The sequence below is a fragment of the Atractosteus spatula genome, chromosome 23, assembly GCF_055471065.1.
Source record: "Atractosteus spatula isolate fAtrSpa1 chromosome 23, fAtrSpa1.hap1, whole genome shotgun sequence".
In the NCBI taxonomy this organism is placed as follows: domain Eukaryota; kingdom Metazoa; phylum Chordata; class Actinopteri; order Semionotiformes; family Lepisosteidae; genus Atractosteus; species Atractosteus spatula.
In genome coordinates, this window is record NC_142728.1 from 802173 (window position 1) to 823511 (window position 21339).

Genomic DNA, 21339 nt, shown 5'->3' on the forward strand with positions numbered 1-21339 from the left:
TCGTATTTAACAGGGGGCATTTTTTATTGGAGAAGGAAAAAAAAAGGGAAAACGAAACCAGAGTCGATAAGACGCCCGACAGACGCGCTTCTCACTTTCGCAGGGATAAAAAATAAAAAACACAAAGGGGGGAAGACAGTAATAAAAAGAACCAGGCAAGTGCTGAAATAACAGTTCAAGCCCAGATGAGCTCAGTGTTGTCCTAGATTTAATAAAACCCTGCCCACGCCCCCCCAGCCCCAGAGCCAGCGGTTCCACAGGCCCCCCCGCGCCGGCGGGACGGACCCCGACACACACTACACCGTGCGGCCGAGCCGCCCCTCTCCAGGGAGCCACACCGCGTCTCTTTCTGCACAGCGCCCCTGAAGACCTGCCATCCGGCCAGACACAGCCAGGGGGAGCTCCTTCACAGCAAATCACCTCCGACACGGTCAGACACGGCCGCCTGTCTGTGTTCGGCCCCTTTCCCAGCACGCCCACCGTCCGTCTCTCACTCCTCCCGCCAGCCGGCCTCGGCTGGGGTAGTGTAAGAGAGGTCTGTCACGATCTACATCTCTTCCTTTGTACCGGCTTTCCGAGAGAAAGATGCCCGTCATCGGGCTGGGGTTATTTTAGGTCCGTACAGGTCTCGGAGCGAGTGAATACTGACCATTCACCATTGTTGAACTGCATTTGAAAAGAAACTGGTGAAATTGCAACTCTCACTCATGTACAGCAGACGGTTACACTTAATAACCTCCCCACCCCCACCGAAACGAAAGTCAACACCTCCGCGCGCCAGGACGAGGGCGGCTCCCCCAGCGCCAAGCCTGGTGTTCCTGTCCTCCTCGGCCAGGCAGGGACTCGCTCATGGGCAGGGTTACGCAGAGGCGTGAAGGTCACCTTCCAGACGCCCCCCAGCCAGAGGGCTGTGCAACCAGCACACCGCTCATACAGCGCGGTGCATCTTGGTGCTCGCTGGCGGAACAAAAAAAAGTTCAGAATCCCTATCAACTTTTAATAAATGCACTACAGAGCACTGACTCGGCAATGCCACCAGCAGTTCTTCTCTTTGTCTGCAAACGCATGAGAGTCTGGCCCCGCCTGGCCCGCCCAGGCCCGCCACGAGGTCCTACTGCGCCTCCTCCTCCGGCGCCGGGGGCCCGGGTTTGGGCTCGCCGGCCTCGCCGCCGGGCCCCGGGGCCGGGCTGCTGCCGGAGCTCTGCAGGAACTTGCGGAAGTCCTTCAGCGCCGGGCGCAGCATCTGGATGAGGGCGATGAGCGCGGCCTGCGTGCCCTCCAGCGCCTGGGCCTGCCGCTCCTGGGCGCAGGCCTGCGCCTCCTGCGAGCGGCGGATCATCTGCAGCAGGTCGTTCTGGGTCTCCAGGTGCTGCGCGATCTCCCGCACGTGCAGGTTGGTCACCTTCTGCTCCTGCAGCAGCTTGGCCGAGTTGAGGGCGATGCGGCTCTTCAGCTCCTGGGGCTTGACGGCGCACTCGGCCTGGGCGGAGATCATCTCCACCGGGGTCTCCGTCGCCACGGCGGCGGGGGCTTCGGTCGTGCAGTACTCCACCACCCCTTCCTCCAGCGCGTGGTAGGTGGTCTCGGCTGCCGGCGTGAACAAGCAACAGACAAACACTGAGAAGGCTCTGGAGTCTGGCCATCGCAGCGCTCACACACTCACACACTCACACACTCACACACTCACACACTCACACACTCACACACTCCGCACAGGGCACAGGGCACAGGGCACAGGGCACAGGGCACAGGGCACACACATACTCACACACTCCGCACAGGCACACACGCACTCACACACTCCGCACAGGCACACATGCACTCACACACTCCGCACAGGCAGCACCCCAGGAACTGAACCCAGGACCTCAGGGCTACAACACACACACACACACACACACACACACACGCCAGGGTCAATTTTATAATAAATAACAAATACATTTAATTGGAATTTACTCATTTTACACAAAAGGACTACATTAACACTATTTTTGGTCTTCCATTTTGAGCATGGCAATAATCGAATCATTGAGCTCTCCACGTCTGCGTCAGCTGGCCAGCCTGCGGCCCTGCGGCCTCACGCTCACCTAACAGCCTGGCTTCTCGGGAATGGCTCATGCGTAAAAACAACTCTAAGAAAAATGTTTTACCTTCTAGCGCTTTCTGTACTTCACAAGCTGCCGAAGAGGAAGCCGTCTGAATGTCTGCAAGTCAAAAATAAAGAAGGTGAGTCCCAGCCTCACTGAGAGACCCTGCAGGGCCTGGCCTGCTCCCTGCAGTACTGTACTGGTGCAGCAGAGCACACTGGGCATCCTGTACCACTGCTGCACAGTCACTGGCTCTACCATTATATCAACTCTGAAAGCAGGAGCCAGAGGACGCCAGCAGGTGGAACATGAAGACAAGTGCATCTGAAACCGGGAACAGGAAGAAATTCTTCGCTTTTTATTTTGACTCATGAGGGGAGTCAGCTTAACTCTTTGATACACATGGATTTCCTCAGCGCCACACACAACTACCATCATTAGGGAGCAAACATCCTTGAATTAGAGGCCACAACACATAAACCCGACTACAGTTCTACCCAGAACAGAGAAGTGTTCGTCCGCGGTGCGTTCATCCCGAAGCTCAGCCTCCTTAGCGTCACCGCCGTCCAGACGCAGCCCAATAACTGTACGCGTGTAATCCGAACCGCGCAACTATTAATAGCGCGACTGCTCTGCGTCTCAGACTGTGACACAGGTGCGATTTTGAAGACAGCACCCAATCGCAAAAGGCCCCACCTACTGACACATGAAAGAAATCAGGAGGAGGCGTGAGACTGTTTGTCTCCCAGGCAGTTAGCTCGGCTGCTTTATTTACTCTGCAAAAGCCGAGTCCGGCGCCTAGACGTTTGAGATTGATGTTGCCGTGTGCGATGAAAAGGACGTCGGGCGGTCTCCTCTAGGCTGGGAAAACGTGAACGAGCACGACTTTCGGGACGTGCCAACGCCAGTGCAGAACAGCGTTGCAACCGTGTGCTTTTTATTGCGTGTACTGTTTTCTTTTTTTTAAAAAAAAAAGCATTTTCAAACGCCACTTCTATAGCTGTTTCTGTTCGCATTGTTAAACATCTCCGGCAATGCACAGCTCTGTATATTCTCTGAATGGCCGGGTATGAATGGGATAGCTCTCTCTCCCCGTGGACTGACGGAGCCGGTGTTCACGGCGCACTTACTCTGGGTCAGAGTCACCGTGGTGGCCGAGCTCATGGGCACGGGCACCGTGATCTCCGTGCCCCCGTCCCCCGCAGGTAGACTGATGATGGTCGCCTCCCCCAGCAGGTTGCAGATGCGCTGCTGCATGGAGGTGAGGATCACCGGCACCGAGGTGCAGTCGCCGGACCCCTCCATCGCCGCCCGCGCCTGGGCCACCTTCCGCCGGACCTCGGTCTTCAGGTCTGACCACTTCTTCTTGACCTCGGCCAGCTCCCGCAGGCAGGTCGTCACGGCGTTCACCCGCTTCAGGATCTCGACCCACGCGTTGTTCTTGGTGATGTGTGTGACACCGGCATTGAAGTGGTTAACCAGGACGTGCTTCTGTTTCTCCATCTCCTCCACTATAATCTCCACCTCCCGCTCCGAGAAATTCATTTTCCTCTTCTTGGCCTGAGATGCCATTTTATTAGAAATTCTTCTTTTTTTAAGAATAATGTACGTAATGTGCGTAGAAACCGTGGGGTTTACTCTATAGATCTGCGCAGCGTAATGGCTTCCAGAATCGACTTCTTCCTCCTGCAGGCAACGTTTACGTCCGTAATGGCTCGGGCCCCGCCCACTTCCGCACGCTGCGGTTTCATTGGTTGGGACCCGGGGGGCTCCCCTTCGGTTGCCGGCAGCGATTCGCACGCCAGCCTGTCAATCACAGGAAGCGTAGGCGCCATTGAGGCCCCGTTGAGCAGCCGAGCACTCGGTGGAGCTGCGAGTGTGCAGTCTGGGGACTGTGTGTAGAAGCGGCCGGAAAGGCATTTTAAGCCGACTGGTGTTTATTTTTTTACGCAGAGTGTTTTCTGTGATAACCATCTCTGTACCGCATCTAATCGCGGCGGCTTTCAAAATCTGTGTGGGAAGTTTTTCGGTCTGTAAAATAACCTTGTAAAAAATAAAAAAGGCTTCGTGAGTTGTCCCCCCCCCCCGCCATCTCCGTGATGCTACTAAATTATACGTATCTTTGCGGATATTTAAACTAACGGGAGTGATCCGCTTTAAAGACAGCTTTTATTTTTGCTAAAGCTCGTCGTTGGTCTTGGCGGTTTTAATTCTGCACAGCCCTGGTTGTAACGGGTAACTGAGCGTGTAGCTTCTGTTTGCTTTTATAAATGGGTTTCACGTTGTACATTATACAAATACAAATATTGAAAAATAGTGTTAAATGTTTACGCCTAGGAAAATATGCCCTTTAACTTTGTAATTTATTCTTAGGTTATCAAATACAGTCTTACCTTCTAATATCCACTTACACTGTATCTCTGTACCAACTTGTTTTGCAAGAGGAGATTTTTATCATCTAACAAATCCCCCAGCTGCTTTCATCTTTCTCATGTTTACAGCTACAGCCTCCACCCAGTGAGGAAGTTATTGCATAGATGCCTCTAAACTCTGATTGTTTGTTTGTAAACAGCCATCGCCTTTGCTGGAGAAAAAACTCCCAAGATAATCTGAACTGTTCACTTTGCACGAACGGTGAATTCTAAAGCGTTTTAAAACCAGCAGAGACTCCACTGCGATTCTGGGGTCATAAATGTGTTTTTGAAAGAGACCGGGCACGGGGGTTGGTTTATTTTTGTTCGCTTATTAAATTCGACGTTTCAAAATGCTCATGTGCCTCTTTGTGCTCTGTGAGAGAGTTTACAGATGAATGGAAAAGCCAAGAAAAATCTTCTGGACACATTTCCTAATTTGGGATGATTTGCAAAAAAAAAAACAGCACTGCAGGTTACATCATATTAGTAGTATTTCTTACACAAAACACCTACTTCTGCTAATCGCCTGGAGAAGGAGGCAGGGCTACAGAGCAGAGTCGGTGATAATCTGTACTGCTCCCTGCGATTTTGTAGAATTTCTGCCAATAGATGCATATTTTCATGTTTGCAAATCATACTAAACCAAATTTCAGAGCATGACAAAAGTGCACAGAAACATAAAATCTTAAATCTATGAGAGTTTCTGATTCCTAACATGCTCACAAAACCATCTGCTCTATAAGCGGTGAGGACCTCTTGAACAGCATGTGGCTCTGGGCTTCGGTTGTGTTGAGGATTATAGTGTGTCGGTCTGAAGTGCGTGTTCCACTGGTTTTCACTGTCTGACCGGAAGGTGTCACGGGATGATCAGGTCAGCCCAGTCCACCATTGGAACATTTTTAAAACTCAGAAAGGCTGGAAGTATCATTAAGGACACCGGTCATCCTAGATTCTCACTTTTCTCCCCCATTCCCTCTGGTCAGAGTCGTAGGAGCATGAAGGCACAAACTTCTAGATTCAGAGAGAGTTTCTTCCCACAGGCTTACTCAGATTACTGCACTCCACCCCTACCCCTGGCTCACACTGATGTGTTTTTTTATCACGCTGCCTGTCTGACTTTTTTTAAGCTGATGTTATTTGACTTGCGGTTGCTGCTGCTGTTCTGTGTTTAAGTTTGGTGCTTACTTGATGTCTATGTATCGGAGCAGACATGCAAGTAAGCATTTCATTGCACTTGTGCACATGAGAAGTACACTGAACTGAGCTCGGGACTGAGACCTGTGGGTTGCCCCAGCTGGGGAAGGTGAAGGACATCTGGCTGACCATCCTCCAACCAGATCTATATTTCCTGCCACTGAGAACTGATCTGTTTTGCTGGGGTTCCTTTACCTTGGCCAAGTGATCTTGTTAGTTATCTGTCCGTATCCCTGACTATATGGCAGTCAGTGCTGTCACACCAAGGACAGCAGTTGTATTTCGTACAGCCTTATAAAAAGCTCTGTTTTGGGGGCAGCAGTGCAAACACAGAAGGTGAGCCTGTGCTGTTTGAGGGTGGGGGTTCCCCACTGCTGTTAAGAGTCAAGTATTGTGCAATGATTTTATTCGCCCTCCTCTCTACTATTCCACTATCTTTACTCCAGCCCAAGGCTGGGAATGTGCCTCTTAGACTTTCAACACCCTTGTAAAACGTGATTAAAAAAGACTTGCCTCATTGTTTACTTAAATTCTATGTTGAGGGGCTTATCTTACAAGAGTAAATGACCTTTGAAACACAAATTGTCGTGTGGGGTGTCTTTTCACATTAAGCGAGGACTAGACTAGGTCTTCATTTGGTCCTGAAAATATGTATCCAGGATTCACTCTCGTATTGAAACTGATGGATGCATGCTGGTATTACAGCACAAGATGGGTTACTGCAGAACACAAGCAGTTCCATCTTGTCGGGTAGGTTTTCAGGAGCATCAACGCACCATGTCTTCAAAGACCCCAGCGAGCTGAATTCAGCAGCGTTGGGGGGGGGGGGTAGTTCCTGACATCCACTTTTAAGTCCCTTGGGCTGATTTTATCAGCACACTTGAGAACCCACGGTAATTAAATCACGGTTGCAATGCTGTTTAAAATTAAATGAAGTCCGAAATCCCGTCAGACGTTTTAACTACCTGATGTGTATTTTTTTCTTATTCATGTGCGCCATCTGACTTCTTTTTTTTTCTATCGCTCTTCACTCTTGCGATTCGAGGAATCAGCCTTACGCTGCAATCCCAAAAATTGCATCATGTTACACAATGAAAGGCGTCATTTCTTTGCAGCTGGCGACAGAGATAAACCGGCGTCCCCATAAGCTATTTTGCAACATTGTGATTGGAATGCCTAGTACACGCAATACCTAGAGTCTTTTTGTTTCCCCCACAGTTACAAGTGAAACTCTTGAAGAGGGTCTGTAAAAGCACAGTTGTCTCGGCCGTGTGACAAAAACGTGCTTTGGTAAGGAGAGGGGCGGGGCGTGTGGCCTCCGGAGGAGGACACGGGGGAGGGCGATTGGCTGCGAGGCCCGTCGATCCGCGCCGGGCCCCGCCCACCCCGCCGGCAGCCGGTGACTCACTTCCTGGATCCGGCCTCCACTCACCGGCGTCTGTCGGCCGTCTCAGCTGTCAGGACCCAGCACCAAGCCCGGCCGGACCCGTCCCGCACACAGCCCCGGCACTCGGAGCGGAGCTGCCAGTCCTGGGAGGGAAACGGACCGATCGGAGCAGATCGGGGCCCGAGGCTGGGTGTGTAATTGAGGAGGAGGAGCAGGGACAGCTGTCCCGGAGCCCACACTCCGCCCGCTGGGGCAGAGGGGAGAGTTAGACTGGGATTTCCGAAACTGCAGCAGTTATTCCCTTTCTCTCCCTCCTCCTCTATTTTTTAAAGTTCATTCATTTATTTATTTTTTATTTATTTTCAAACACAAGTCCTCACGCGTCCGGCGTTGAGCCAGAAACGATAGCGAAGCCAACAGGACGGGAAAGAAAGGAGGAAAAAAGAAGAAATATCTATCTGTAGAGACACCAGAGCGATGGAGCAGCACAGGCCGGTGCTCGGCGGCGTCTTCTGCCAGTGCGACCCGGTGGATCCCGGACCCGGTTCGGGACCCGGCTCGGACCCCGGCGGTGGGGCGGGCATCCCCCGCCCGCCCCGGCCTCCGGAACCGCCGGCCGGGCCCGAGCCGGAACCGAGCCCGAACCCGAACCCCGGCGGCTGGGACCCGGAGCACGAGCACGAGCGCGAGCACCGCCTGAAGGTCCTGTTCCAGGTCCTGGACGTGAACCAGGACGGCGGGATCTGCGTGAACGACCTCACCATCGGGCTCCCGAGGCTGGGCGTGCACCGCACCGAGAACGAGCTCAGGGTGAGTGGCGCCGGGGGGGACGTGCCTGCGGTCCGAGCGGGGGTCCGCCGGGGGCGAGACGTGCCTGCGGTCCGAGCGGGGGTCCGCCGGGGGCGGGACGTGCCTCCGGTCCGAGCGGGGGTCCCCCGGGGGGACCTGGCCTGCTGGCGGCTGGCTGACTCGCACACACTGATGCTCCCGCTGTGTGTCCGTCGGCTCGGCGCCAGGCTGCCCGGCCGGCTCGCTGGCTCTGAGGTTGATCTTAATTTCGTGTTATACAGGTGTTGCAAGGAATTGCGGTGTTTTCTGTGTAGTGGTCTTCCAAAGTGCTGGAATGTGTCACGAAACAGGAATGACTGGTTGCCAACAATTCCTATGCGAAATGAAGCTCGGAGAAGCCGGCGGTGATCAGGGCTAGAGCTGTCGGAGTGTGTGTGCTTTACTGGTGACATTGGTGTGGTCTGGAGTGTCAGTGTGTGGACGTGTTGCGGGGGGCAGATGTCGCTGATGTGTCCTGTGGTGGGAAAGCGCTCTGTCCCACAGCAGCTGCAGAAAGGAAAGAAGCTACGTCAAAGACTGCATGTCAACAGTCCCAAATTACCCAGAAGTAAGGGTTATATTCTTAAATATTGTTTATAGTTTCAGTTAGGATGAGCGGCGAAGTGGGTCGTGCCCGCCCCAGCACTGACACCCGGGGGTGTTTTACTGAACTCCAGCATGCGATTCCGGGGGTGTTGGAAGAAGGGAGATTCGATCAGACGGAGCACGTGTCTTTCGAGCTCTTCATGATAAACCTCCTCCCCGCGTCGCTGGTTGTGCCCGGAAGGCGCACTTTCTGTCCCCGTCTCGGGTTTCTCACGGTGCGCTCCTCCTTCCTGAAGCGCTCGCACTGTCGTCTTCTCATCCTCCACCGTCCTGTGTCTCGCGTTCTCCCCTTGAAGGAAGTTTTTCTCTTCGGTTTATTTTAGTCTGGAGTTGGATGGGCTGGACATTAAATTGTTAATGACGTCAGGCCTGGCGAGCCTGGAAGCTCTGAGGACAGGTGAGCTCGGCTGTTATTTAGGAATCAGAGTGCTCGAGTGAAGTTTATGTGGTCTACACATCAATATCGGCACATAACAGACCTGAAACGATGCAGTCGGATATCCACCTTAAGATCAAATGCATTGGCTGAGGTAAACGGGTCCTTCCCGGTCGAGACATGCTGACAAGTTGAAGGAGCTGCAGAGCTCTCTCTGCGGACGTCCAGAGCTGGAAACCGGGGTGAGCTCCAGTCCCGTCTGGTAGATTTCACCCCAGACTTCATCAGATTCCTGGATTACTGAATCCAAGGGCCGAGTGCGAACGAGTCGCCAGGGCTCGAGCTGTGTGAGCTCCTCGGAGCTCCTCAGGGACCAGCAGCCCTAAAGGACACGTGAGAGCACACGGACACGAGCCCCGGTTTTCCACGGAGTTTACTGGGAGTGTGGTGTGATGATCGGTGAGTCCGGGGTCCTGCTTGTCTGAGCAGAGACTGTGAGTGCACGAGTGCAGAGGCTCCTGCCCTACTGGACAGTGGACCTGAGCAACAGAGTGTCTCTGAAGAAGCTCGGGGCCCCGCCAGACTGCCAGTACCCTCATATCCTCATGTACTCTCTGATACTGTATGACTTTATTTGATATAGCACCTTATAAAGGTTCTTTTCAAAGCCTTTATAATGTGATTACAAATGTCTGAAGAACAATATGCTGTGTCGGGTAGTAGTAAGCGATTTTATGAACATAAACGCGTGCCTGTCGTTGTGGAGGCTGAAGAAACACACGTACGCTTCCCCTTAGGTCAAACTTCATCATGGGGCGTGACCCCGTGACCTCTCGTGACCTCTAGTGAGGTCGTCACCCGCGGGATTGTACAGCCCGTTGAGAAAGGGACACGTGCTCGCTACAGGAAGGAAGCAGCAGCAGAGGGGCTGCAGGAGAGGGGTCTCTGCTTTCTCTCTCTTGCTGTCTGCCGAGCAGCTGAGTGGCAGGCCGCACCTCTGAATGTGATGCGTTCGTTCACGTTTATGAATCGCGGGTGAGCAGTTTAATTTTATCAGCCCACCTGAGCACCCTGACCAGTAAGCGAAGGTGTTGAGCGTGGAGGACCCCACTATGAAAGCGAAGGTTCGTGAGCAGAGGTGAGTCTCTGAATATGCATGGCTGCTTTCGCCCTCTCGTGGCTCTGAGTTCTGCCAGTTTCTCTCGGTTGGCTTTCCTGTGCGGTGTGGTATGATTCCAGTTTCTTCTGACTCCGGGCTGTGGTGTGCAGCCAGCCGCGGTCCAGCAGAGAGGGAGGTTGTGTGCGGATGAGTCTTGTGATTCACTGGGCTTAATGCAGTCGCACTCACAATTACAGGCTTCTCGAAAACTGGCTGGAGCAGGGGATTTACAAGACAATGAGTGTCTAATTAACTCGACAATTACAGTAGCATTTTTATCATGGAATTATGCTTTTGTGCTTTCTTTTTAATTAGGGGTGTCAAGACCTCTCAAGAATTTAGAACAGAAATCCGATCCCACTGGGAAACTGCTGGGTTAGCAGACCTTTGTCTGTTTGACAGGAGATGCAGCAGGGTGGCGCGGTGGTTAGCGTTTCTGCCTCGCAGCGCCGGGTCCCGGGTTTCAGTTCTGGCCCTGGGGTGCTGTCTGTGTGGAGTTTGTATGTTCTCCCCTGCTTCAAGCGGGTTTCCTCCCACAGTCCAGAAACATGCTGCCAGGTTAGTCGGCATCCCGCCCTGGCGCAGGGCTTGCTGGGATGGGCTCCGGCTCCGCCGCGACCCTGGATTGGATGCAGCAGCTAGAAAACGGACAAGCGATCCATGCTTGTGCCGTTGGAAGGAAAGGAGAATAAAACTCAGTTCAAGCTTTGTTTGTGCCATTGACCGTCTGGGTTTGAGTCTGACTGGCTGCTCCCTGTGGATAACGTGCCGGCTGTGCTCCCTGGAGGTATTGACTCTGTCTTGGAGAAGTTGTTTAACCCTCCTGAGCAATACACAGTGGAGCCTGTTTAGCGATTGTTCGCAGTAGTTTTACATTCAGATCTTCTAACCCCTCTCTCGTCTCCTATCAGTTTATTGTTTCCTTGAGGATTAGTGTAAGTGAGGTCAGTTGAGATTGGCTGTGGCTTTCTTTGTCAACAAACCTCGGAGTGAAACAGGTTGTTTTGATTTGTGATGCAAATCAGGTGTGGTGACGTTTGGAGCGTTTGCAAATGTTCTGGGCAGGATTTTCTCGGGTCAGTAGGGGGCTATTGAAATACAGCATCATGTATGGATAAGTCTTGCATCGGTTCAGTGCAGCGTGCTTTATTTAAAGGGGAGCTGCAATGCTGTTTTCGTATTTTGGGATTAGAAATAATCAGAGTTGATGAGTGTATTTCAAACCGTAATAAAAGTAAAATGTACACAGTAATGTGTAAAACCTCCAATTTACATCACAAGATAGGCTACATTTCCAGGTATGCGCAGTGCCATATTCTGCATATGAATTTAGTTTGTTGACGACATTTTAATAACCGGTCTGAGAAGTTGGGGCTGCAGCTCCCCTTTAAAGAACTTCAGAAACTGCATCCCGGCAGTGAAATGCTCCAGGCTGATTCCAGGTCTGATCTCCCTAGAAGCTCGTTCTAGAGAAAAATGCAGTGCGTCATTCTAGCTCCAAGAACACCTTTAAACTTAAGCTGTTCTTGGCTCGAGACAGCTAGAACCCATAAAACCGCAAATTCAGTGTTTTGCACGTGATGAGCTAGAGAATGAGGGGGTCAGGGTTAAACTGCACCCCTAAAAGACCCTTGCGTCCCCGCTGTGACAGTGTAACACTGATAACACCGAGAGACGGATTAGCATCCATCCAGGGTGTGGAGTGTTTAATAGGGTGATATGAGCGTGGTGTTGCACAGCAGCGGGTGGCAGTGCGCACTGCTATTACAAACTGGCTGTTCCTCCTGCGAGCTTCCTGAGCACGACTGCAGCCGGCCAGCGTGGCAGAGACGCACGTGTGCTCTGCAGGACTTCCAGGCAGGGCTGGAATGCTACTGGGGGAAAAACACAGCCCTCCTTGCCAGAGAAACTGCAGACATAATTGTGGGAAAATCACTGGGGCTTATCCGAGTTTTCCTGGAATCCTTGTTCCTACTCAACCTGCGAAAACTAGGAAGGGAAGATTTCTTGGAACAGAACAGCGGTGTGTTTACCTTCTCTTCAAATTTCAAATTGGGGATTACAGGTTTTAGCCAACAGGTCTCAAAACTATCATTTGAGTTCTTTGTGCTTTCCTCATTTCTGTCGGCCGCTGACTCAAGCCTGATATCTTTCCCAGTCGTGGGGGAGGGGGAGCTGTGTGTCCTCGGAGCAGCTGGAGGTGAAGAATGGCCCGCAGGGGAATTCGCACGGAGGTGTGACGCGGGGCGTGTGGGAGGTTTTGGTTGGGTTGCTGTTACTTTTCGTGGCTGATGGAAAAACACCAGCAAGCGCTGCTCTGTCAAAGCCACGGCCTGTCCATTTCTGACCGGGACTTCTTGGATGAGGAGTGGACATAGTAGTGAAGTGACATTAGTGCTGCTGTATGCTTGATTTCTGCATAGAAACATTTCGAGATGCATCAGGGTGGAACATTCGCCTTGAAAGCCATTTTGGAATATTCAGTGAATTTGATTTGTTGTGTGAGAGAGGAAAAAATACAGTTCTATATCCAGATAATAATGTTCCTACTAATAAAGTCAATAAACTGTTTTTATATAGCGCCTTTAAAAGTATGTTCTCAAAGTGCTTTACAGGAAAAGTACAAAAAAATAGTTAAAACAAATGAAAATGGTGGCAACAATAGGAGATAAAATTAGCACAAAGAAACACCCTGCAGGACTGAAGTATGAAACCCCTGGTTTCTACTGCGCTGCGGGGGAAGATTTTCACAAGTGTTTGAGGAGCCTAAGCTCTCACACAGCCTCTCTTGGGGAGGAGCAGACAGCTTGGCTCTCGTTCCTGAGCTCTGCTTATCAGCGGCCTGCGGCAGACGGCTGACGCTTATCTGGGGCTCAGCGGTGTTTCCAGGGAAGGCCGGGCGAGGAGAGGCCCAGTCCTCTTCAGGGGCACTTCCAGCTGCGGGAGCATCTCGGAAACTCTCAGGACGTGGCTGTGAAACTGTTTCCAGAGAACTGATTTTTCAGGCTTTGGAAGCTAAACAGTGAGGAAGATGATGGGAACCAGGAAAGATTTGTGGAAGATTAGTTTCACACTGAGAAATAGAAAGGCTTTCTGTGAAATGACACTATCACAGCCACTAAGAAACAGAGTGTGGAGAGGAATGGGTTTTAAATAATGAAAATGGGTCCCTTTATTTGTCTAGGCTGGATTAAATAAAAGTCAGACCACTTCCTGTTATTGCCGGGAAGGCAGCAGACTCACTCTCTGAGCATTCACGCTGCTCAGAGGAGGGGTGTGACTGTCGGGCATCTCGCTCAAACCACAGAGGATGCTGCGTGTCCTCCAGGCACGAGCAGCAGCCCGGCACCCTCCTCCGGCAGGGCGGTCGTGAGTCGTGCTGTAGCGCTGTGGCGCTCCGCCTGGGACCGTACCCGTCTCACAGGAGCAGTGTGCGCGTGAAGGCAGCTGTTTTCCCGTGAGCTCACACCAGCACTGGCTCAGTTAGTCGCCCGGGACTTGCCGCCTTGCAGTGGCACACGTGACAGGATTCTCCGAGCTGCACGACCGCCTCATGCACACACAGACGATAAGGAACAACTGGCCTGTTGCACTTCTGAAATGTATACACTGTAGTGGGTTGTCCTTGCATCGGTATTCACGGTAACCAAGTTTTTTGGATGGCACAGAGCTCGAGGGAAAAGACTACAGGTTCTGTAAAAGCAATTCAAATGGAAGTGCTACAGTATCTGGTCTTCCCAGCAGGGGGCTCTCTCTCACTGGTCACTTGTCCTTCCATTTCATTTAGAAGCACCGCCATGTCACTTATTCAGCCAGGAGGTGGATTCTGAAAAGAGGAAAAAAAAACTTTCATGTGTGTGGGCTTGACATGCTATTGCAGTGACAGCACTGAAGTCCAGCCTGGCTGCTGCACTGCTTGGTTATTTAATAATTTGAACTTTTTGTCATTTAAGTAGAAAAGCCAAATTCACTCATTCTTCAGAGTCACGAGCCTGGGTTCTTACCAGACGCCTGTGCGTCAGAAGCTTCCTCAGCTTCTTTTGCTTTCGAGAGCTGCTTCAACACGCAGGGGTGGCCTGTACAGCAGTGGAAAGCGAGGGGGAGAGGCAGGAAACTGGACACAATTCTACTTTCATTTCATTTCGCAGTGGAGCACCATGGGCCACATTTCCTCCTCACGGTTTAGTGCCGTCCAGCAATAAGGGCTGCTCTCCCTGCTCAGTGCCCGCCACAGGCCCGAGCAGCCTGGCGCTTAGAGAAGAGATCAACGCCAGGTTACTTCCAGAGCTCTCTGACTAAACCTTCCGAAACGCAGCACAGAGACTGAGAAGGTGGCGCAGACCCCAGCTGGACGGGCTGCGCTTACGTGTGGAAGGGAGCGTAGAAGGGGGCTCTGGATGAAAAGACCCCTCTTGCCTGCCTGCCCTCTCCCCCTCTGCAGAGGGAGGTGTGTTGCCGTGGCGACGCTGTCAGGCTGCCGGAGTGGCTGGAGGAAAGGAGGAAGCGGGGGGGGCACACCGTGGAGAGACGCTGTCAGCAGATTTTCCCCGAGAAGAGGTGTGGGGGGTGAGCGTGCCAGAGAGAGAGAGAGAGAAGAGGGGAGGGGGTGGAGGGGGGTGGCGAGTTCCTCTCTATTGATGGCAAGAAATCCATCGGCACTCAGGCCCTTTTCAATTGGCTGTGGGCGCTCAGCCTCCACCAGCGGACCTGCCAGTGTGAGGCCTGTGGATTGGCTGCAGCACAGCTGCAGTGAGGATGCAGGTTTGAGGGGGGCTGGGAGCCGGTTTGTACCGCATCAGTCCCTTCTGCGCTGGGGCAGGTTTCCCCACCTCTCGTCTTCGCAGCTCCTGCCGCCCTGGGAAGTGGACCGAGGAAGAGGAAGAGGAGGATAAAGAGTCAGTCTCTGTCCAGATCTGTGAACGCTGCTTCTTAATTTTAAATGCATAGGTAAATCAGCCAGACAGCCAGACGGCACAGGCGGCTTGAAGAAAAGCCAAAGTTCTGACTTTTGTCGTCGGATTAGACTTTCATTGCAGACTAGCGCAGCTGAGTAGAAGTTGTCGGTGGGGTTGATCTCCCCCGGCGTGCAGCTCTCCGTGCCTGAGAGGGAGGCTCTCTCAGGAGGGGTAGCTGAGGATAGTGAGGTGTAAGAGGATTTTCTGGAAGCGTCGGCCGTGATGCCCGCAGGCTGTGTCCTGGCGGACGCTGCGACGGTGTAGCCTGTCGGCGGGGGCAGTGGAGCCGGGGGTGTTCAGCTGAAGCTGCCGTTGCGCGGGTCGAGGGGCCTCGGGGCTCGCGGTTCTGAGCGCCCGGGGGCAGGGATGGCGCAGGGGCTGTGGGAGTCGCTGTCCCGCTGGTTTGCGACGGCGAGGGCTCAGGGAGAGGAGCAGGATGCCGAGAGGAAAGCTGAAGCTCCGGGAGCCAGGCAGGGGAAAGAGGAGAGCGTCAGGACCGAGAAGACGACGATGATTATCGTGGTGGCGCCCCCAGAAGATCTCAAACAGGTACCCCCGCCACCCACACAGCCCACGGCATGGTGCCCACGCCCAGCTGGGCCTCGGGTGTGCGGCAGGACTGGCGGTTGTTCTCCCTCCAGGTGACAAAGCGAGTGATTTCAGCACTGGCGTGAAGTGCAGTCTGAGTTTAAGCCTGTAAGCGCTGTCTGATCGTGTGACTCCAGACATGATCCCTAGTGTGGTAAGGCTGATGCCTTTCAACACACTACGAGCTAAACCTACTGAAATGTGTGACGTTGTGAACTGGAGGTGGTCACCCATCAGTACTTCCTCTAGCTGCATTGGGAAGGGGTTGGGCTTCTGTAACAGCAGCATAAGCAACAGAAACTTCACTTCCAGGCTTGCCTCTAGTGCCATTATTAGAGAGTTCACATTTGTGAGTGATGGAAGAGTCAGAGGAGGCCTGCCTGATGTGTGCACTACAGAGAAAGCTTACTTAAGCAAGTAGATAGAATATCTAATTCTGAATCTAAGGCTGTCTGCGTCAAAATGGTGGGGAGCAGTCGGTAATTACTGTACTGTAATCCTCCGTCTCGGAGTGCTTCCTGCTGGAAACGGAGCCATCCGGCTGCCTGTTCAAGGGATGTTTTCCGCATCACCTTGTGCTCTGCAGACTGAGCCCATGCAGCCCGTTGTCTCGTGTCTTGGAGAGACAGGAGCTGGACCGCGGGTGTAATGTGTCCGAGCACAGCGGCCCTTTACCACAAGAGCTTAATTTAAAAAACGTTACGCTGTGCGCAGGACATGTCGTCTTTTAGATGTGCTTTTGAATGGAGGTCCAGGCTACACACAGTCGTTAAAGATCCATGGTACTTTCATAAAAGTAGAGGCATTAACCTCAGTGTCGTGGCTAAACTCCATTCTGGGCCTGTATCTCCTGTCCTCCCTAAATTCCACCCGCAATTCAGTCAGGGGGGCCATTTCTACCTCCTCCTCACCTGCAGCGCAGTGGGGCGCAGTGGGGCGGCTGCTGCAGATGCAGTTGCGGGCATGAAGTGGTTCCCGTTCCTGTCTGTGAAGAGCGTGGGGGTCCCTCAGCGTGGAGCCTGCTGTGTGAAGGCAAGGAATTAAGACAGGGTTTAAACAGCGGGCTTTGGTTTTCCGGAGTGCGGAAGAAGTGGCACTCTGGGTCCGCGCTAGATTGGAAATCCCAGCCCTTAAGAGGCTGCGTTTCAGGGTTAGAGGAGTCGTGAGCCGATACCGTCATTAGTATGCGAGTGTGGGAGCGGCTTTGAGCTGCACTGCCAGCAGTGGCATTCTAGCGGAGTCAGCTCTGCTCTCAGGACCTGGCTCTTCCCTGACCAGAGAAGTGCAGGGCACTGCGCTGGATATAGACAAGGGAGAGGAGAGAAGGCACTAGAAGGGCTGTGGTTCGAGACCCTTTGCCTTTCCCACAGGGGTTGAGCACCGAGCTCCATCCAGGACAGGTCTACCTGGAGTTGTCCTGCTGGGCCCCTTAACAGGGGACTTGGGCCACTGGCTCCCATGTAGTCTGAATGTGTCATAGGGATGCAGGGATATTCTGACATGGAAAGATTGAAACCAGCACACAGCATCCTTCTCATGGTTGTGTATGTGGTCATCTTGTATGTACAGCAGGATGGGCAAGTGGGCAGGGAGTACAGCTGACCGCACCGGGAGTACGAGGGGCTCACGCCTGTAGAACTGCCCCTCCTTCATGCCTGTCCTGTTACTCAGGCGTGCTGCATGTGGGACCAGCACTGGAAAGGAAAGTGGAATGGAAACACAGGTTATAAAACCTGGCTTTATCCAAGGTTTATCAAGCAGGGGAGACAGGTTTCGATACACACTTGTGCAACGGAAGCTAGTCTTGCTTTTGCAATCTTCCAAACATTGAGCAACTTTGTGTAATTTGCTGTTTCACACTTGGCGCACGATGTGCAGCGGTCGTGCACAGTCAGCAGTCCACCTTGCCTGTGCAGTGGTGTGACAGTTCCGGCTCCAGGACTGTACAGACTCCTGTTATGTATTTAGAGGAAAATCATGCCAACCAAGCAAGAAAGAATGTGCGCCAGCAGTGCCCTGATTTCTCTAGCTTTATTCAGGAAAAACTCATCCTCACTGGGCACGGAAGAATGTGGGCATGTAACCTCCCGTTTTCACTTGTCTTTTTCATCAACAAGAGCCAGGAGAAACAGGATACAGTTATTTTCATAGACAACATTTGTAAGAGTTCTAAAAGAGGTTGACTAGCCACAGTTCTGAGAAAAGGTCTTAAAGTGTAAAATTTCGGTGTTTTGAAAACACTCCACTTGTAAGGAATTTGCTTCTGTAAAGTAAGAAGCAAAGAAGCAGAAAACTTTGACTGTAAGGTTCACTTCCCAGAGCCCCGAGTCCCAGCTGTGTCTTTGCTCCTGTTCGGTTGCTGGGTGACGGGCACGGCAGGTCATCGCAGGAGCAGCAGGGTGCGAGAGACTGACGGCGTCTCGCTCGGCCTGTGATTGTAGCAGTGGGCTTTTAAAGAGCTCCAGATCGTCCAGTACTGCTGCAATCCAATGTGATGGCAGCTAATACCAAAAGGAGCGGTCTTCATGTTCTTCATTGCATGTTTGGAACTCTTCCCTTTTCTAAAGAGAAACTCGGGGTCCCTACAGTAAAAAACGGATTATATTTTGAATTTGTAGTTTTTGCATTTCTTACCCGAAGTTGTTTTTTGCCTTAATTCCAGAATCCTGGAACGCTAGCCAGGGTGTCGTTATTCTCTCCCTCTGTGAAGCTGATCTTGATGACAACTTTAAATTGAATTTAAAGTAAAAGGCTTCAGCACTCCTAGGATTCTAGTATTGAGTGGTCCACATTGTATCTCAAGTATTGTTGCAAAAACAAATTAATAAAGGTCTAGAAAGCTGTATTTTTTGTTTCCATGTATAACATTTCCGTGCTTTGTTTTGATTCGGAGGAGCAGATAGTTTGCCACAAGGGAATCCTTAGAGAGCTGGAGGAATCAGCCATTGCAAAGCCAGTGAGCTCCTTTTCAAGGCCCAATTCTTATCTGAAAGTTTTCACAGATGAGCCTTTTCACCTTACTGGGGCATTTTTGGGGGACTGAAAAATCACCTTGAATCTTGAATACCAACTTGATGTCAGAAAAAAAAGGTTTTCTCAATAGCTTGCATTACCCTCTGCCTTGTGTTGTTTTTGTACTTTTACAGTACGTGCGGGTTTACAGCTCAGTTTTGCCAGTCAGGTATGAATTGTCTGAATGTTCTGGTTTCCAGCTGATAAGATGTACTAAACCCTGTCGTTAGGCTTGATGCACACAGACGCATGTTCAGTGTTATGGCTGTTAGGCTCTGCGTTACGTAAGCAGACAGTAAAACCTTCTCAAGACGGCAGGGGAGAAAAACAAAGACCTTGTCCTGTTTTTGTATAAACCATGACCGCCCTTGTAAATATTACCTGACAGTAATCGCGCTGCACGGCCCCTGAAAACAAGTTTAATGATCCTGAGTGCGCGTTGTCACAGAGCTTGACCCCTCACTATGCCCGGGGCTGTTATTGTTGACTGCTGAAAGGCTGAGTGGGCGGGGGGGGTGCGCTGGCTTTTGGACCCCCCTGTACGGTAAGTCCTGTTTTTATCCGAGTGTCCCTCTGCACAGACACGTGTAGGGCTGCTCCCAGCACACAGGGAGATACTGTACATGCTCACACATGCAGTTACTTCCTCTGGCACCTGTTGGCGTTGGAGTGACCGTTGTCATCAAACCCATTCGATTCCCTGAAATCTTTCCCTGTGATTATTTTACTTATTCTACAGTGCAGCAGGACATTAACAGCACTGATCAAGAGTATTTGATTCTTTCCATCCATCCATTTTCTAATCGCTTCTTCTGATTTCGGGTTAGGAGCAAGGGAGCCGGAGCCTATCCCAGCAAGCACTGGGCGCAAGTTTGGGTACAACCCTAACAGGACGCCATACCATCACAGTACACGTCTTCCTGTCGCAGGAATAAAATCATATTCTGTGAAAACATATTTCAACATTAGCTTGGAGGTTGTGCATCATGGGCCATTACTATAAAAGCATTTGTTCTTGTTTGTCCTGAAGAAACAAAATTGACGCGTCAGCGTGTATTAAGCATGTTTGTGTCTCATCCGAAGGACAGTTCCTTTTTACAGTATAGTGTCCCCTTCACTATACTGGAGCATTAGGACCCAGCGCAGGGTGAGCGCCCCCATACTGTCCCCACTAACACCTCTTCCAGCAGCAGCCTCAGCTTTCCCAGGAGGTGTCCTATCCAGGTACTGGCCAGGCTCACACTGCTGGGCTTCAGTGGGCTGCCAGCTGGGAGCTGCAGGGCGACATGGCTGCTGGGATAGACTCCGTCTCCCCCGCGACCCTGAAGTGGATAAAGGAGTAAGAAAATGGATTCATGGAAAGCTACACGCAGTGTGCACCTTTTAAAAATCCCAAATAGAGATATATATACAGTATATATGTCTCCTTGTCTTCCATGAAGTTTTGAAACATTTAATCTGTTGCTTTAAAGGACTTTGAAAGGACAAACAGGTCCGGACACAGAGACAATAAACATGCTCTCTGACCACAAGCCAGCTTGAGTGTCCTCACCAGGAGGATTCCTGTTCCTCAGGGCCTGCGGTACCTTCTTTCCCTTGACTCTTTAACTGTATTAAATAAGCATACTCTGCCCCTGGTTACAGATCACATACAGGCCTGCAGTCCACCAGTGTTGTATGAACAATAGCCTGGTCACAGCCGCCTCTGTCCTGTGTTTCGGGATTTGCCTTTCGCTGCCCGGTGTTCTCTCCCAGCCTGGAATCGGGGCGTCATTCCTGGACCTCGCGCAGGTCTGGTTTCGCTCCAGCCCGAGCCGGAGGGAGCCGGGGGCCGCGGCGTGTGACCAGCCTATAAATAGGCACCCGGGTGAAGTGAAAGCTGAGCCCCCCGCGAGGGGCGTCAGGGGTGTCCGGCCAGTGTGCCCCCCTCCCGTGACCTGCTGATCACCCTGCGCCACCCTGCCTCAGCTGGCCGGAGCTCCTCTTACAGCCTGGCGTCCACCTGGCGCAGGTGGTCCTGTGTGGGGTCTGCACATTGGAAAGAGAAGCTGCAAGAGGAAGAGGGGAGATCCTCCACTTGGGCCCAGTAAAAACAGGTGCAGGGCCTGTGATCATCACGTCCCTCCTCATGTATCAGCTCCAGCGATGCTCTGCCATAATGAAGGGCTGTGAACCAGCCTGGCTGGCCCCGAGCGTGTTTTCTTGGCGTAGCACCCCGAAACTAATCCGCAACACGGCGCCTCTGCCTTTCTGCCCATTGGGAGCCTCCTGCACGCGGCACGAGGCCGGGAGGAAGATCCCGACGGCTGTGAGCTCTGGTGTTTCCGGCCGTGTGGTTAGCACTTGGGAAAGTCTGCAGGGTCAAGACTTCTGCAGTTCGAGCTCTTCTCCTTTTTTCCTGCCGGTGCTGCGTGACGTCTCCGATTTAAATTAGGGCAGGATCGCTTTCGGGTCTCTTCTGTAAAGCGGTTTTCAGGCGAATCTTCCAAAGTGAGAGAAGGGCTTTTATCAAGTGTAGTGTGTGGGATTTTTCGTGATCGCAGGCGTTTCAGTCCTCCTACTCAGCCTAAATGAGTCATAAGCAGCAGCAGATGGCTTGTCTGTCATTTGCATTTTTTTTTTCCTGAACATTCCTGAAATCATCCATTCCTGCCTCCGTTTTAAGGGATAAATATCAAAGACCAGGTCAAGTTCTAAAGCACAGTTATCAGAGCTACTGTAAGTTGTTTA

The 21339-nt window shown here is 52.0% G+C and overlaps 2 protein-coding genes across 3 annotated transcripts in view; one reads left to right on the top strand and one right to left on the bottom strand.

The window, feature by feature from the left end:
• Nucleotides 1-3986, bottom strand: naif1 (nuclear apoptosis inducing factor 1). The gene is made up of 3 exons (XM_088940239.1): nt 3221-3986; nt 2154-2207; nt 1-1587 (listed from the first exon to the last, which is right to left on the bottom strand). The coding sequence occupies exons 1-3, from the start codon at nt 3660-3662 to the stop codon at nt 1112-1114; spliced, it is 972 nt and encodes a 323-aa protein (XP_088796365.1). The 5' UTR covers nt 3663-3986; the 3' UTR covers nt 1-1111.
• Nucleotides 3987-7150: 3164 nt separating this feature from the next.
• Nucleotides 7151-21339, top strand: part of LOC148815999 (mitochondrial adenyl nucleotide antiporter SLC25A25-B) — a 28257-nt gene continuing 14068 nt past the window's right edge. The window contains exon 1 of one of the 2 annotated variants that reach the window (XM_088940240.1): nt 7151-7895. In XM_088940240.1, the coding sequence (XP_088796366.1) occupies nt 7563-7895 (333 nt within the window). In that variant the 5' untranslated portion in view covers nt 7151-7562. Of the gene's footprint in view, nt 7896-14711; nt 15559-21339 lie in introns of those variants that run through there. The other variant, XM_088940241.1, reaches the window with a different exon arrangement.